The sequence below is a fragment of the Nuphar pumila genome, chromosome 3 (genome assembly GCF_984573655.1).
Source record: "Nuphar pumila chromosome 3, dmNupPumi1.hap1.1, whole genome shotgun sequence".
NCBI lineage: Eukaryota > Viridiplantae > Streptophyta > Magnoliopsida > Nymphaeales > Nymphaeaceae > Nuphar > Nuphar pumila.
In genome coordinates, this window is record NC_143251.1 from 14,354,923 (window position 1) to 14,370,503 (window position 15,581).

Consider the following 15,581-nt stretch of genomic DNA (forward strand, 5'->3'; position numbering starts at 1 on the left):
ACAGATTGGTGGAAGTTTTCTAAACAAATGCAGAGCGAGAGAGAGATATGGAGATGACATTAAAATGGGACAGTAAAAATATTTAATGAGGGTAAAATTGGTATTTTTAAAATTTACCGATTACTATCTATGGTTAAAAGGAGAGTAGTTACCCTAGATATGCATTCGAATAATTAAACATAAACGTAAGTATGCATTTGAATTATAAAAATAAACTGGGTATGTTTTTGTAAATTATCCAAATTAAAAAATGAATAAAAATAAAAGCAATAGTAAAAATACTGTATTTACACAATTAAATTTTGACATGCAAAAACTTATAAAATCTTTTTCCACATAATAAGCATACATTCAACTAAGAATGTAAATGCTACGGATCAAACCAATCCAAACCCATACTTTTTTTTTTGATAAAAGACCCAAAACTAATTAGTTGGGTTTGGTATAAATTTTCAAATCCAATTAGATAATCAGGTCAGATCTGGATATAACACATAAGTGAAATGGTAGACACACGAGACAAAAAATCTCGTGCTAAAGAGTGTGGAGGTTCGAGTCCTCAAGTCATAATATTGAACGTGCTTATTGAATGAGCAATTCAATAACAGATCTCAGATCTAATCAATATTGATATACTCATCATATTTGGATTTTCATACTACTATTACTTAACATTCGATATGATTCTGTTCAGATTTAAACCTAGTGCATGAGCTCCACTGTTTCTGGTGGGACCTGCATAAGAATAGTTAAGTCAAGTTCAACCTGGTTTCTTTTTCCCAAGATACAAACTTGAAAATTGTGGTGAAATTAAAGGTAGAGGTGCCTTTCCAAAACATCGCAACACTAAAAGGGCAACCAAATCCATACTCTTTTGGAAAGAATTAAATAAAAAATAGGAAACCATGTGTAATTAAGGACAGTGCATGGGGTGCACACATTTTGAAACATGTGATGATTAAAAACTTTTAATGACTTAAACTGCCAAATTTGAAAACCTGAGAATTTGACCCGATATCTTGTAATGAGATGGATAAAATCCACTATACATGAAAGATCACAGTTTCAATCAAGTAGAATACTTGATTGAATCACCAAACCACCCACACAAGGGTCTAACAAATTTGATATTTCATAGAAGCACTCAAGAATGAGTTAAGTTTACAATGCCTAAGAAGGCATATTTATAATACAAGAGGAATCACGGGGGGGGGGCAGCCTCATATGGCTGTTGGGGCTGCACCCAACCGGTATATAGAGCTCACAAAAAGTGAAAAAAAAAACAAAAAATAAAAAGGTCAAAAGAAAAACAAAATAAAGTGCAAAAATACAATGTAAAAAATAAAATAAAGTGGGTTGACGCCTATGGAGTAAAAAGACCGAAATACCCTTGATGGGTATTTCGGTTTACAGTGAAATATATATATATATATTCTTATATGTATATGTATATATATATATACATATAAGAATATGTATATTTTAACACTCCCCCTCAAACTCATGGTACAACAACCGAGAGTTTGCCAAGTAGGAAGTGAAATCTGGGTGACAGTAGCGCTTTGGTGAAAAAATCCGCGAGTTGATACTCTGATGGAATATAAGGCAATGTGATAGTCTTCCGTAGAAATTCTTCACAAACGTAGTGGCAATCCATCTCAATGTGTTTCATCCTCATGAAATGTACGATTGCTTGCAATATATACAACGCTCTTGTTGTTACAACACAATTTTGATGGTTTTGCAGTATGAACCCCCAAGTCTTCAAGAAGTTGTCTCAACCATACTAACTCAGAAGTGGTGGTCGCCATGGCACGATACTCGACTTCAATGGCGGAGAAAGACACTTTTTGCTGCTTTTTGCATCACCATGAAATGAGAGTCACCTACAAATATAAATAAACCAGTGGTTGAGCATCTATCATTAACATCTCCTCCCCAATTAGAATAATAATACGCAATGACTTCTAGGGAGGATGATGATAAAAAACTAAGGTTAATAGACTTTTTAATATATCTAACAATTCTCATCATAACGCTCATATGCACTGTAGTGGGAGCATGCTGAAATTGACTAGCAGAATGAATAACATGAGATATATCAGGATGGGTGATAGAAAGATAAGACAAAGCCCCAATCATTTGTCTGTATAGGGCGTTGGATCTTGCAAAGGCTCTCAATCATCTATCTTCATTTTGGCATTTATGACTTTCGGAGTATCGATCAATTTTTCATCCGAGAGTCTTGATCTTTCAATGATCTCAGCTGCATATTTAGTCTGTGACAAAAAATAACCACGATGTGAGTAAGTAACTTCTATTCCAAAAAAATATCGTAAAAAAACAAGATCTGTTATATCAAAGTTAGCTTTAAGCACATCTTTGATATGCTCAACTCTCTGCTTATCATTTCTTGTGATTATCATATCATCTACGTATAGTAGTAGAATCACCATCCCTGCATCAGAAGACTTAACAAACAATACGGTATCAGTAAAACAAGATTTAAAATGAAGTCATGTCATCACCTCACTGAACCTATCATACCAAGCTTTTGGAGCTTGTTTTAAGGCACACAGGGTCTTACGTAATCGGAGAGTTTTCACATGTGTTAAAATCAGGCCAAGTGGTGGATCCATGTACACTTCATCATCCAAGTTACCATTTAAAAATGCATTTTTAATATCCATTTGAAATATAGGTCATTTTCTAATCGATGCTATAACAATGAGAGTTCTAACAGTAGTCATGTGAGCGATTGGGGCAAACGTCTCATCATAGTCTATCACATATTCTTGAGTGTATCCCTTGACCACTAACCTAGCTTTATATCTTTCTAATGTTTCATCGTGTTTGGTATTTACCTTGTACACCCATCTACATCTTATAGTTTTTCTTTCTTTAGGTAATGTTTGGATCTCCCAAGTTTTTGTTCTTTCTAATGCTTCTAACTCATAGTTCATGGCCTTGACCCATTCTTGACGATGTTTAACTTCATGATATGATTGAGGTTCATGATACGAGTGAATAGCCATTAGACAAGATCTATACATTGGTTCAAAGGAATCATATGATACAAATCTACTAGGTGCTTTTGAAATTCTTATGGATTTTCTAAGGTTGGAAGACTTCTTGACTTTGAGAGTATCTTTCTAAAGCACATAGTGGGTGATCTTCAGTACGTCGAGCATAAGTTTGTAAATTATTGTGAGATAGGTCTTCACTTTCAAGACTCCTACTCGCATTCTCATTTACCTCGTGTATGTCTTGGCTCTCATGAGAATTTTCACACTTATCATTAACTATGTCAAAGAGGAACGAATAATCACTACTCTCTTGGATATTTTCTTTGCTAAAACCATTTTCATTTTCAAGAAATGTTACATTTTGAGAAATATACAATTTGTCTCTTTCAATGTCATAACACCTATAAACCTTTTTGGTTTTCGACATAGCCCAAAAACACACAAAGAATGGCTTTAGGAGAGAGATTATCATTTTTGTTGGTAAGAACAAAGCATTTGCACCCAAAGACCCTCAACCTTTTATAATCGGAAGATGTTTTACAAAGTTTTTCAATATGAGAAATATTTTCAATATTTTTTGAAGGCATTTTATTTATCAAATAGACTGTTGTAAGGGCGGCTTTGGCCCAAAAAAACTTTTGGAATATTTCTAAACACTAGAAGTGTTCTAGTGGTCTCAATAATATGTCTATGCTTTCTTTCAGCAAGTCCATTTTGTTGAGGGGTGTATGGACATTATTTTTGATGTATAATCTCATTTAAACCAATATAATTTTCTAATTCTCCATCGGAATCAGTTCTAAAGATTTGAATATTGGTTTTGAATTGATTTTTTATATAGCTATGATTTTTTTAAAATACTCAAATACTTCGGATTTGTGTTTTAAAAAGAATATCCAAGATTATCTACTATAATTGTCTACAAACACAACATAATAGGAAACGCCTCCTTTGGATATGACCGGTGCGTCAAGATTATCTACTATAATCGTCTACAAACACAACATAATAGGAAACACCTCCTTTGGATATGATCGGTGCGAGTCTCCATACATCCGAATGCACTAATTCAAATGGATTCTTAGTTATAAGGTGTCTTTTTTCAAAAGGTAGAGACTTCATTTTGCCAAGAACGCAATCTTCACATACATAATTTTTTTCTTTACAATTTGAAAAAAATGAAAACAATTGTAATTTGGTCACACTAGGATGTCATAGTTTTTTATGCCAAATTTTTATATCTTTATTTTCCACAAAATTACAAGAAATTTGTTTTGGTAATTCGAGATTGTCCATGACATAAAGATCTCCTCTTCTATGGTCTCACCTAATTGACTTCTCAGACTGGAGATCCTGTATTAGACAATCATTAGATGAAAAAACTATTTTACAACCATAGTCCACAATTTGAGAGACCGATAAAAGATTTAAATTTAGTTTTGGTACTAATCTAATATTTGGTATATGAAAGATATGTGTTTTTGATAAATACCAAGACTTTTGATTTTTAAAGATGTGTCATTGGCGGTTGAGACACAAAAATCATTTGAATTTAAACTTGCATTAAGTTAATATGGATTCATTAGGAGTCATATGAAAAGATGCACCAGAGTCTAAGATCCAAGAAGTCTTACCATTGTTGTCGCTTGTAGATATAGCCGCTCCCGAATCAGAAGACGCTTGAGTTTTAAGTATGGGTTGCAATGCCTCCATTAGTTGAGCCAAAGAGAGGGAATCAATGCATTTAGAGTCGTCCACTTCACTTCTTTCAACCGAAGTCACTCTTTTGTCTTCTTTATAATCCCCCTTTTTTCTTTTGGGACAAAAAGATTTGATGTGTTCTGGCTCATAGCAATGATAGCAAATAATTTTTTCGCTTTTTTTAGAATCATGATCACCCCTCTTTTCATAGTTGTTGGGGGTTTCTGTCATTCTCATTTCTTACAAAATGAGGTGGTTTATAACTCTTGGTATGATCTTCAGGCTTTGACATGACAAACACGGATTCTTCATCCTTAGAAGTGGGCGACCTCTTCAATTTATTCTCTTCCATGGTTAATTCTTCAACTGTTTCAACTATGAAAGGGACTCCTCCTCTATGAAGAAGAGCGGATTTAGTCCCTTCAAATTTGGAACTAAGCTCATTTATGAATTGATAGAAATGCTCCGCTTTGATTTGATTTTCACGAAGCTCAACATCTTGTGGACAATGCCACTTTGGCTCAAGAAGAGCCAATTCGTCCAAAAGAAGAAAGTGTGCATTATAATATTCTCTTATGCTCATCTCCCCTTTAGTCATGATCCTCACTTTATTTTGGATGTTACATATATGCACAATATCCTTAAGACTATACATGTCTTTAAGGTATTTTCATGTGTCACTAGCGAAGTCAAATTTCGTCAAGTTAGAGCACTTGTGGATGTCTGCACTATTGATGAGCCATCCAATAATTTTGAAATGACTCATTCTCCATTCCTTCCATTTTTTTTCATATTCGGAAACGACCTTGGTCTTTTTTTCATATTCGGAAACGACCTTGGTCATTTCTTCTCCTTGAAGAGCAATCTCCTTTCCATTCTCAATTTTTGTAAGGATGAGTTTAGGCTCCTTTTCGGTGCCATCAACCAACCCCCAAAGCCCCTTTTCCCAAATTTTATGTTTTATTATTGATGCCCACATGTGTCATTTAGGCGTACGGGAATGGAAACTATCACTTCCCTCTCATTCTCCATTTATGACAAGAGAAAGAGGAAAAGAAAAAAGGAGAATGGAAAGGGAAAAGAATGAGAGAGAATACAATAAAAGACTTTTGGAGACGGTTCGCTTCCCGATGCACCAATCAGAATTTGAATGTATTTTGCCAAGTCCATGGTCCTCCTCTTGATCACGATCTTTTTTCTACCAAATTCCCTTTGGAACACCAAAGCTCTGATACCATGTAATGAGATGGATAAAATCCACTATACATTCTAGATCACGGTTTCTTCTACTTGATTGAATCACCAAACCACCCATACAAGGGTCTAACAAATTTGATATTTCATAGAAGCACTCAAGAATGAGTTAAGTTTACAATGCCTAAGAAGGCATATTTATAATACAAGAGGAGTCACATGGGGGCTACACCCAACAGTCACATTTGTGACCGTTGGGGCAGCTCCAAGAGCTGTCCCTATCACAAAAAGTGAAAAAAAAACAAAAAAGAAAAAGGTCAAAACAAAAACAAAATAAAGTGCAAAAATACAATGTAAAAAATAAAATAAAGTGGGCTGATGCCCATGGAGTAAAAAGACCGAAATACCCATACAGTGAAGTATATACACATATTCTTATATGTATATATATATACATATAAGAATATGTATATTTTAACATATTTTGCATTTTTTTCTTATAAAATATCATGTTTTAAGTAAAAAACAATAATATCATGATATTTTCTAAAAGGTGTGAGATTTAGGCATTTTAAACATCTAACCCTTTTTCCGAACTTTTTTTGTGGTTTAAAAAAAATGCTGATATTTTTCACACTGGTTGCAACGATCCATTATCCATGACTGGAGCTAGGTAGGAAATATTATAGATTGGCCTCACCCTTTTACATCCAGCCACTCACGTTTCAGCTGTTTGATGTCCTTTTGTGTGTGTGCGCATTGTCTTGTATAACTGTTTGTGGTCAATAAGGTGTTCAGTCAGTTTAAGGAGCTTTTCCTTGTGGTGTAGCAGTAGCACATGAAAACTTTTTGTTTTTTTTGTTAGTCTTTACTTATATCACCATTCAGTTAAATAATTAGTTCCAACTCTTGACCAGAAACTCTTGATTATTTTGTCTGATTGTCTGTAGTGGCTGATCCAACAGCAAGCTCCAACCGCAGTCGAGGCAGTGGTGTAGCAGGTAGTAGTGTAGTGCTTGGGACCTTTAACATTTCTGATCGAGGAGGTGCAGCAATGTCAGATGTCAGTCGGGTAAGTTTCAAGGCATATGATTTTCCATCTTTATTTAAAATATGGGGAAAAATATGGGCAACTAAATTTACTTTACTATTTATTGTTTGATTCTATCGTAGTGAATTCTTTATTCTTTGCATGTCTTATTCTTTATGAGTGCAGATTCTTTCAGCTGTTCTCACTTCTGTTGGAATTGTTAACAGTGGAACAAGAAATGAAGAGAACAATGTTAGGGTAATCTACTTTAAATACCTTTTGGGTTTTATGAACTTTAGATGAGTTTGTTGACTATTGACGTTCTGCAACTTCTGAATATGAAGTCATACAAACTTTTATGACTTGAACTCTTTTCTAGAGTCCAGACTGTAGTTGTTTACTTAGTGTCCTTTAATTGTGTCATTGACTCATTGCAGGTCACTGGCCCTGAAAGACATGAAAGAATGTTTGGTGCTACTGTTGTGTCAGACTCACCTCCAATCCAAGCTGACCAAACAGTTTCTATGAGTCAGTCTGATTCCCTGCATGGTGCTTTCCGATTTCCTACGTCTATTTCTTTTGGGCCTTTGCTGCCCCCGGTAAGTCGCATGATATCTATATCTCATAATTATGCTAAGCCGACATGTTGCACCATGTCTATAAGCTATATTCTGGAACTGTAAATACATCTTTCTGCCTTCCTGGTTGTTTATTGCAATATTGCATTTGTTCTTCCTGAATGAAAATTTATGTGCCTTTTTTCTTTACATGAAATTTACAGGTTATTCCTGATTCTTTAACGACCATTACTCAGTATCTGCGCAGCATGAGACAAGAGTTTAGCGTCAGTGGTCAGTGATTTTTTTTTCATGGACTTAGCAATCAGTGAAGCTATGATAATGCATCTGAAATTGAGAAGATTGAAGCATAGTCTTGTCTGCAGGCCGGGAACATGACAACAATGTGGCAGTTGGTGATGTCAACAATTCTGAATTGCACAACCCTGATAGTACATCGCATGCTGGTTTAGCACAAGGTGGTCTCCCGACACCAGCCACGTTGGCTGAAGTTGCGCTATCAACAAGACAGTTTCTCGTTCAACAAGTTGGGGATTGTTTATCCGTAAGTGATATATATTATCCTTTTTCTTTTGATTTAATTCCTTAGTTTCTAGTAATTGATCACACTCTAGTTTTTTTTCTTTTTGAGATATTTTCTTTAAATGTCAAAAAAGCGAGTTTCATCAATTAAAAAAAACTAGTGTTATGGAAAGGTGTCACCACAAATTTAAAGAGGAGTAATAAGAGCAAGTCAGTAAACGTTAGGAGAATGTCATCCCCACCTGCCAAGGACCATTTGGAAAGAGGCCTCTTCAAGGCCACATGGACGTCGCTTAAGATTGACTTCCTGCTTGAATTTGCAGATGAGTAACCATGCCACCAAGTAGCCAAAGGCCACCACGAGTCAAGTTCCACTTCTTTCTGTAATTTGTGTCCTTTTTTAGGAATAATCTCTCTACAAGAATTAATTCTTGGTGTTAAGCCTTTTTGTTTTAGGCACACCATTTGAATGATTCTTGGAGAAAAAGTAATAAGAAAAAAAAAAGGTATTACTGACTTGTTTTCTGAGCATATCAAGAAAGATGGGCTACGTTTTAGCTTGTCATTCAATGTTGTCAATTGTTAATTGTTCATGGAAAATTTCTGTTAAATCAGGGTTTTTGGAGAAAGGGTCCACTTCCTAAGTAACCTTTCTGAGAAAATATGACAATGAGGGCTTGCCGATCAAGGTTTTTCAAGATTTTGCTGTGAATTGATCATCTTGGTCCTTCTAACCTGTGATATTGCATCTGTAAGGAGCAAGAATCATATTGTCAATGCTTGAAATCATTTGCCCAAAATTTGAGTGCTTCATCTTCTGGATGACAGCAACTTGTTATCAATCAATAATTTGTGATTGAGAGGTGAGGTCATAAGTTTGTGTTTCAGCAATCAGGCACGCTATGAGAGTTGGACAAATGTCCATTACTGGTTAGTCTACAAGGCTCGTAGATCCTTCAAATATTCAGTATTTCATCCATTCCTAATGTTTAGTTTTGTGCTATCTAAGAATATATCTAGGATGACCATCCACCCTTTCCATGTCTTATATTCTTTCTTATTACTGGTAAGTTCTTTCCATTGCCAAAGTAAATCTCTATCAATATATTTTACCTTAAGAAGTGGGAGTGAAAAAGCACCACCATTCTGCAACAAATGCTCAATGAATGATTATACTGTTCTATTCCAAGAGCCTCCCTTGTTTGCGGGGTACGCTAACTATATTCCAGTTTGCAGTGTGTTTCCATTTCCGCTCTTTTCACTGAAAAGGGCACCCCCAACCCTTTCTGCCCCTTTTTTCTTTGTTGAGTCATTCGGATTGCATGTGGGGGAACAAGAAGAGTCATACAGCGTAGTTCAATTGGCTAAACAGAAGGATTTTTATCAAGATCACACCCCCTTGCTGATGAAATATGCCTGACTATCACAGGTTCGATTCTTATTTATCTTTCTTTCTACTTCCTCTCACACTTCAAAACTATAGTACCCCAGGTTACAGTTCTAAAATGATTGAATATATTAGAAAAAGAATATCATTAGATCTCATTTAAAAAGAAGGGAAATGGAATGCATTTATTGCCGTTCAGCTTAAACTGGCTGTTGGTTCAAAAGCTTAATGGCTTAGCATGTTTCCCAAGTTTGATGACACTTTCCTGCTATAAATATTAGAGCGGCTACTGCATACTCTCAATGGGCGAAGAGGGTTATGTCAGGTGTGGTCATGTGCTCAAGTTTTGAAACGTTTATTGTTTCTGGGAACTTTTGGCATTTTGAAGTCTAAAGAATATTAACTTAAAACATTTCCTTCAAACACTATTGACAATAATAAATGATAGCATCTTACTAATTGAATTGTGATAATTTAGTTAATGATTTTATATTCATATTTTTCATGATTGTGGACGTGCTATGTATTGAACATGGACATGCCAGGAGAAAGATGTCTAGTCACTTGCATATGTTTTACAGGTTTTTTTTTGGACAAAAGCAATGGAGGAATTCTGCTGATGTTCTATGTTAATTTGCCTTGTTGGAATGTGCCATATGAACCCTTAATTATAGCATTCAAACCTATCACTATTGTCTTTTCTTTTTTGGAAGAATAAAAAATGGCTTTGCTAAAGGGAAGATTGTCTTTTACATGGCTGTAATCTGGGAGTTGTTTGATGCTGCAAGCTTCAGCGTTCATGTCGGAACTATGTTGATTAACATGGTTTAGTGTATATCAGAAGGCGAACTCTAAAAGGCCAAGAAATCTCTGTAACTCTAATGAACTTCAGAAGTATACACAATCAGACACTTGCAGGGTTTAAATGTGGCTGATGCGAAATTGTAACAAAAAATAACATATTGTTTTGCACCATCTGATTAAGCATGTGATGATGATCAGAATGCTTTTCTCAATTTGCTCTTTTCTTCACAAACTTGGCTGATGAAATTTTATGCAACACAGGGAAGTCATACTCTTAATCTTCTGAAGATAAACATGGTCCAATAATGTTAATAGTTCTATTGTTACAACTCTGAAGGAGTCACCTGAGTATGAAACAAATAACAAATACAACAACAACAACTATGCCTTCATCCCAAAAAAGAAAATCATTCTGGGTCTTCCACATGAATCCTTCTCCTGCAATCATTTCTATCCAATGCCATGTCCTTGGTGAGGTTCAAAGCATTCATATCCTTTCCTATCATCTCCATCCAAGTCTTCTTAGGCCTACCCCGACCTCTTTTAACTAATATATTTTCCCATTTCTCCATCCTTCTAACTGGAGCATCATTAGGCCTTCGTCGAATATGTCCAAACCACCGTAAACGATTCTCTCTCATCTTATTTTCAATGGATGCAACGCTTACCTTCTTACGTATCTCCTCATTTTGAATCTTATCTTTTATTGTATTTCCACATATCCATCTAAGCATACGCATCTCCGCTACACTCATTTTTTGAATATGATGTCTCTTGGCAGCCCAACATTCTGTACCGTATAGTAAAGCGGGCCTAATTGTCGTCCTACAAAACTTTCCCTTCAATCGCAATAGCATTCTAAGATCGCACAACACTCCAGTTGCACTTTTCCATTTCTTCCACCCAACCTTTATCCTATGATTTACATCTCCATCAATTTCTCCATACTTTTGAATGATAGATCCCAAATATTTGAAACAGTCATCCATCGGCATTTCTTGCTCATCAAGCTTCACTACACTTCCATCACTACTTCGTTGCTTACTAAACCGACATTCTATATATTTTGTCTTACTCTTACTCAACTTAAAACCTCTTGCTTCCAATGCCTGTCTCCATAATTCTAACTTAGCATTAACCCCAGCTCTAGACTCATCAATCAAAGCAATATCATCAGCAAACAACATACACCATGGAACATTTTCTTGAATTGATCTCGTAAACGCATCCATCACTATAGCAAATAGTTAAAGGCTTAATGCAAATCCTTGATGTAACCCAACCGATATAGGAAAATTGGTTGTCACCCCTCCACAAGTGCAGACATTGGTTACTACTCCTTCGTACATATATTTAATTATACTAATGCACTTGAGAGAAACACCTTTTTTCATCATTGTCCACCAGAGAACATCCCTAGGTACTCTATCGTATGCCTTCTCCAAATCAATAAAAACCATATGCAAATCTTTGTTCCTCTCTCTATATCTCTCAATAAGTTATCTAAGAAGATGTATAGCTTCCATAGTTGATCTTCTAGGCATAAAACCAAATTGATTCTCCGATATCATGACAACCTTCCTCAACCTATACTCAATCACCCTCTCCCAAAGTTTCATAGTATGACTCATGAGTTTATACCATGATTATGAAACAAATAACAAATGTTGTTCTTAATTTGTGTTAAATTTGGTTAGAGTTGGAGGGCTGGAATAGACATTTTCCGAACTCTAGGGACACAATACACTAGATAGTACAAACAGCAACTCTGTTCTCTCCATCAGCAAGAGAGAGTCCTTTCTTGGCATCTCGGTTTCAGTTCATAGATAGGAAAATCTAGATGTGATGTTTATTCGCATCTAGTGGCCATGCATTTTGGTGTAAGAAACAAAGGTTGGTTTCCGTTTTTATATAAAAAAAAAGTACTGTAAGCACATAATGGTATGGATCCATTATGATTATGGAAGTCATGATCTACTATTTAAACATTATTATTGTTTTCTTTCCACAGCAACTTGCAAGACAGTTACAAGAGGAGGCCAGTTTGACCAATCCCATGGCACGCATGGCCCTTCAATCCAGTGCAATGCGTACAGGAGTTTTATTGCAAAATTCAGGGGCTTTATTACTTGAACTTGGACGTGCAACAATGACACTACGCATGGGACAGGCAGCAGTAGAGCCTCTTTCTTCTTCATTTGTGATTATGCTTTGTGATCAGTAGATTACCAGTGCTTCTAGCTGAGACTATTATTCTTATTTAACAGTCTGAAGCAGTAGTAAATGCGGGACCACCAGTTTTCATATCTACAACTGGTCCAAATCCTATGATGGTCCAGGTTCCTTTCATTTTGCACCTCCACATTCCCCATTTTCTCTGCCTGTGCCTGGAATTTGTATGTTGAAGTTTCACTTTGTTTATTGTGCAGAGTCTTCCTTCTGTTCCTGGAAGTGGTTTTGGAACCACCCCCATGGGAATCATGCATCCAGGTCATGCTTTGGCGAGTGGGGCACTTGGTGCTGGTTTGGTTCCTCGAAATATTGATATAAGGATACACACAGGTATTATTCTACTCTAGAAATCATGTTTGTGTGTTTTTCTTGTTTGGTCTTAACAGTTTGAACTGTCAGGATCAAGCAGCAGTGCCGACCGAGGTGAACATGCTGCTGGAAATCAACAAGTTGGGCTGGAAGATCAAGCAAGATCAACTGGTGCAGGAAATTCTGTGCATAACACCCCGTCTGTTTCAGGGCTTCCATCCTTTGCTGCAGAATCGGGTAGAGTTCGTGTGGTGCCTGTTAGAGCAGTAGTTGCTGCTGTCCCTGCTGCAGTCACTCGTCCAGTATCTGATGCATCTAATGGTGGTGCACTTGGTGTATTCTACCCACTTCTTGCAAGGGTTCAGAACTTAGATCCTAGCAATTTGAACGATGCAAGCGGGCCTATACATTCTGGTGATCATCACAGAAACACTGAAAGTGCTCAACCTTCCACACAATCACAAAACTTAGAGTCAGCCCATGATCCTTCTGTGTATGAGAATAATTCTGCCAATCTCTGTTCTAATGGTGCAGCAGCTCAACATCAGGGAGGTAATTCCTGGTATTCATATCTAACTTGGTTTTGATGATCTTCACTCTATGTACTAATGTTAGGTTGTTCATTTCTACTTCCATTCTCTGTTTGATCATTGAATATAGTGCTTGAAACCTGTATGAAGATGTCTCCATAATTCCAACGCCCTGTTCACTATTGTGCATCTGTGGGATTGTTGGTGGTTGGTGGCCTTGTAGTGCATGGACACACACATACATACCTGCAATTTAGGAAAATATTTTGTATTTTGCATCTAAGATGTATAATTAAATTGGGCAACATAGAATTGATTTGAAAAAAGAGTGCATTTAGTTGTGATGTCATGAGTTGGCTTATAAGAACACCAGTATGAAGTATCACTTAGGATTTACATACCTTAAATCATAAGTGGAAGGCTTGTTTACTCTTGTAGGGAAGTGGATGCCTAGTGAAACACTAAAACTATGTTTTTTGAGACGTCGAAGGATACCAGATTTTTATATTAGGGTCACATTTTCAGCCTTAGGTACATATTCCCTAAAATCAAGAACATGATTCATGTCTTGAGCGCGAGTGATTGGGAGCACGCTTTCCTGTAGTACACACTTTCTTTTCTGCTTTTTAGTTTTAATGGATCTGTTAATCGTACACTTATAACAAACAGATGAATGCTCTATGCTGTATGTAAATTTGTAAGACAATGATCTCAATAGTCAATATTAGACTTTATTTTAAAGCAACAGTTGTATGTTCATCTTAATCTTATTGCATATGTGCAAGTGAAATGTGTGTAGTCGAATGAGATAGCTGGATGATTAGATGGACTATCATAACGATGGGCTCTCGGGTTTGAATACCATGGGTGTTATTCGCCAGCTCGCATATTGGAAAAAAAAAAGTGAAAGGTGTGCATCCTATAAATGTATAGATTTCAGAATTAAGTATTATCAACATATATATATAGTCGATTGTAGGTACAATCTAGTTGGAATCTCACGATGCAAGTTGTTTCGACTCGATCTAAACTCGTAGGTGCGTTCAGCATGGTCAATTAAGTGGGAATCCACCTTTGGATTATTTTTTTTAATGAAAATATGGTTTTTCGAGTCAGGAAAAATTGCTGCATATACAACCATCAATTTTTTCATCACCTGAAATAACCTGTGCACATTATATATATATATTCAACAACGTCAGTACATAAATGAGTATATGGTGATTCAATGGATAATTTCTTGCTAGTACATAGATGAGGTGACCTCTATCTCAACGATCAGTGTGGCTCTTAATCATTTCTAGCACTTTTACTTCAATGTGGCTTCTGGTTGTCAGGTCTCGATATGTTTTTGTTCTGCGATTCCTCTTATTGTCATTGATTTCTCCTTTTTGCAATTGCTTATTGATCCTTCAGGTTCGGTTTCCATGTCGAATCATATCCCTCAGGAACCATTGGCAACAGGTCCTACCATGACCCCTGGTGATGCTCAAGCTCGAGCTAATGTTACCTCAGGTGACAGTCAACAGGGATACATGTCACAGGCAGGTAGCAGATTTGGTCAGTTCCTCCATACCATATTCTCCAGGGACCAAATGCATAGTGCCATCGGCATTCCGGGTTTGAGTGTTGGGCAGCAGGAAACAGGCCCAAGAAATGAGCAAACAGGTGAAGCATCAGGGATCCCTCTTGATCCGGGAACCTTTTTGTCTCAAGTATTGCATCAGGTGATTCCGTTTGTACATCAGCGCCTGGCGCAGGAGGCAAGCACCGCTCCACAAGTTTCAGGTGGTTCTCAGGAGACACCAGCAAGTGCGAGTGTTTCTGTTGATATGCAGGCCAATTCTTTATCTGAAAATGTGCAACATGAATCTTCGGGATCCGATCCATTGCTGCCACATGTAAGGAGTATTGCATTTTTCTTTGTTTATCAGTTTGTCTACAGGTGGAACTGTAACTTCCCCAGGTGGATCCAGTCCTTTGTTTATCCAGAAAGGGTTTCTGGATCCAACTGGTTCATGTCTGAACTAACCCTGCAGAATGCATTGCAGGTCGCTCAGGTTCAGGCATATTCATTTTTTTTTCATGACATGTTTTCTGATGTTCTATATTTAAGGAACTTGTACAGGGCGAAAGGAAGAGATCATGTGAAGGTGTGGTTAGTAACTCGCAGGATAGAGATGATCCTGATTCTAGCTCCCCTGATTCTAAGCGTCAAAGGTACTTAACATGACCCCTCACTTAGATTTTTTGTTTATTTGGCTTATA

At 36.6% G+C, this 15,581-nt stretch overlaps 1 protein-coding gene across 10 annotated transcripts in view; it reads left to right on the top strand.

Moving 5' to 3' along the window:
- Window positions 1–15,581, top strand: part of LOC149842066 (ubiquitin-like domain-containing protein CIP73) — a 33,004-nt gene that overhangs the window by 16,881 nt on the left and 542 nt on the right. For 2 of the 10 annotated variants that reach the window (XM_089998868.1, XM_089998870.1), the window contains exons 4-14: window positions 6,872–6,993; window positions 7,138–7,209; window positions 7,389–7,550; window positions 7,733–7,802; window positions 7,895–8,073; window positions 12,254–12,418; window positions 12,510–12,581; window positions 12,672–12,804; window positions 12,874–13,335; window positions 14,730–15,214; window positions 15,430–15,533. In XM_089998868.1, the coding sequence (XP_089854994.1) occupies window positions 6,872–6,993; window positions 7,138–7,209; window positions 7,389–7,550; window positions 7,733–7,802; window positions 7,895–8,073; window positions 12,254–12,418; window positions 12,510–12,581; window positions 12,672–12,804; window positions 12,874–13,335; window positions 14,730–15,214; window positions 15,430–15,533 (2,026 nt within the window). Of the gene's footprint in view, window positions 1–6,871; window positions 6,994–7,137; window positions 7,210–7,388; window positions 7,551–7,732; window positions 7,803–7,894; window positions 8,074–12,253; window positions 12,419–12,509; window positions 12,582–12,671; window positions 12,805–12,873; window positions 13,346–14,729; window positions 15,215–15,429; window positions 15,534–15,581 lie in introns of those variants that run through there. The other 8 variants (XM_089998872.1, XM_089998874.1, XR_016430753.1 and 5 more) reach the window with 7 other exon arrangements.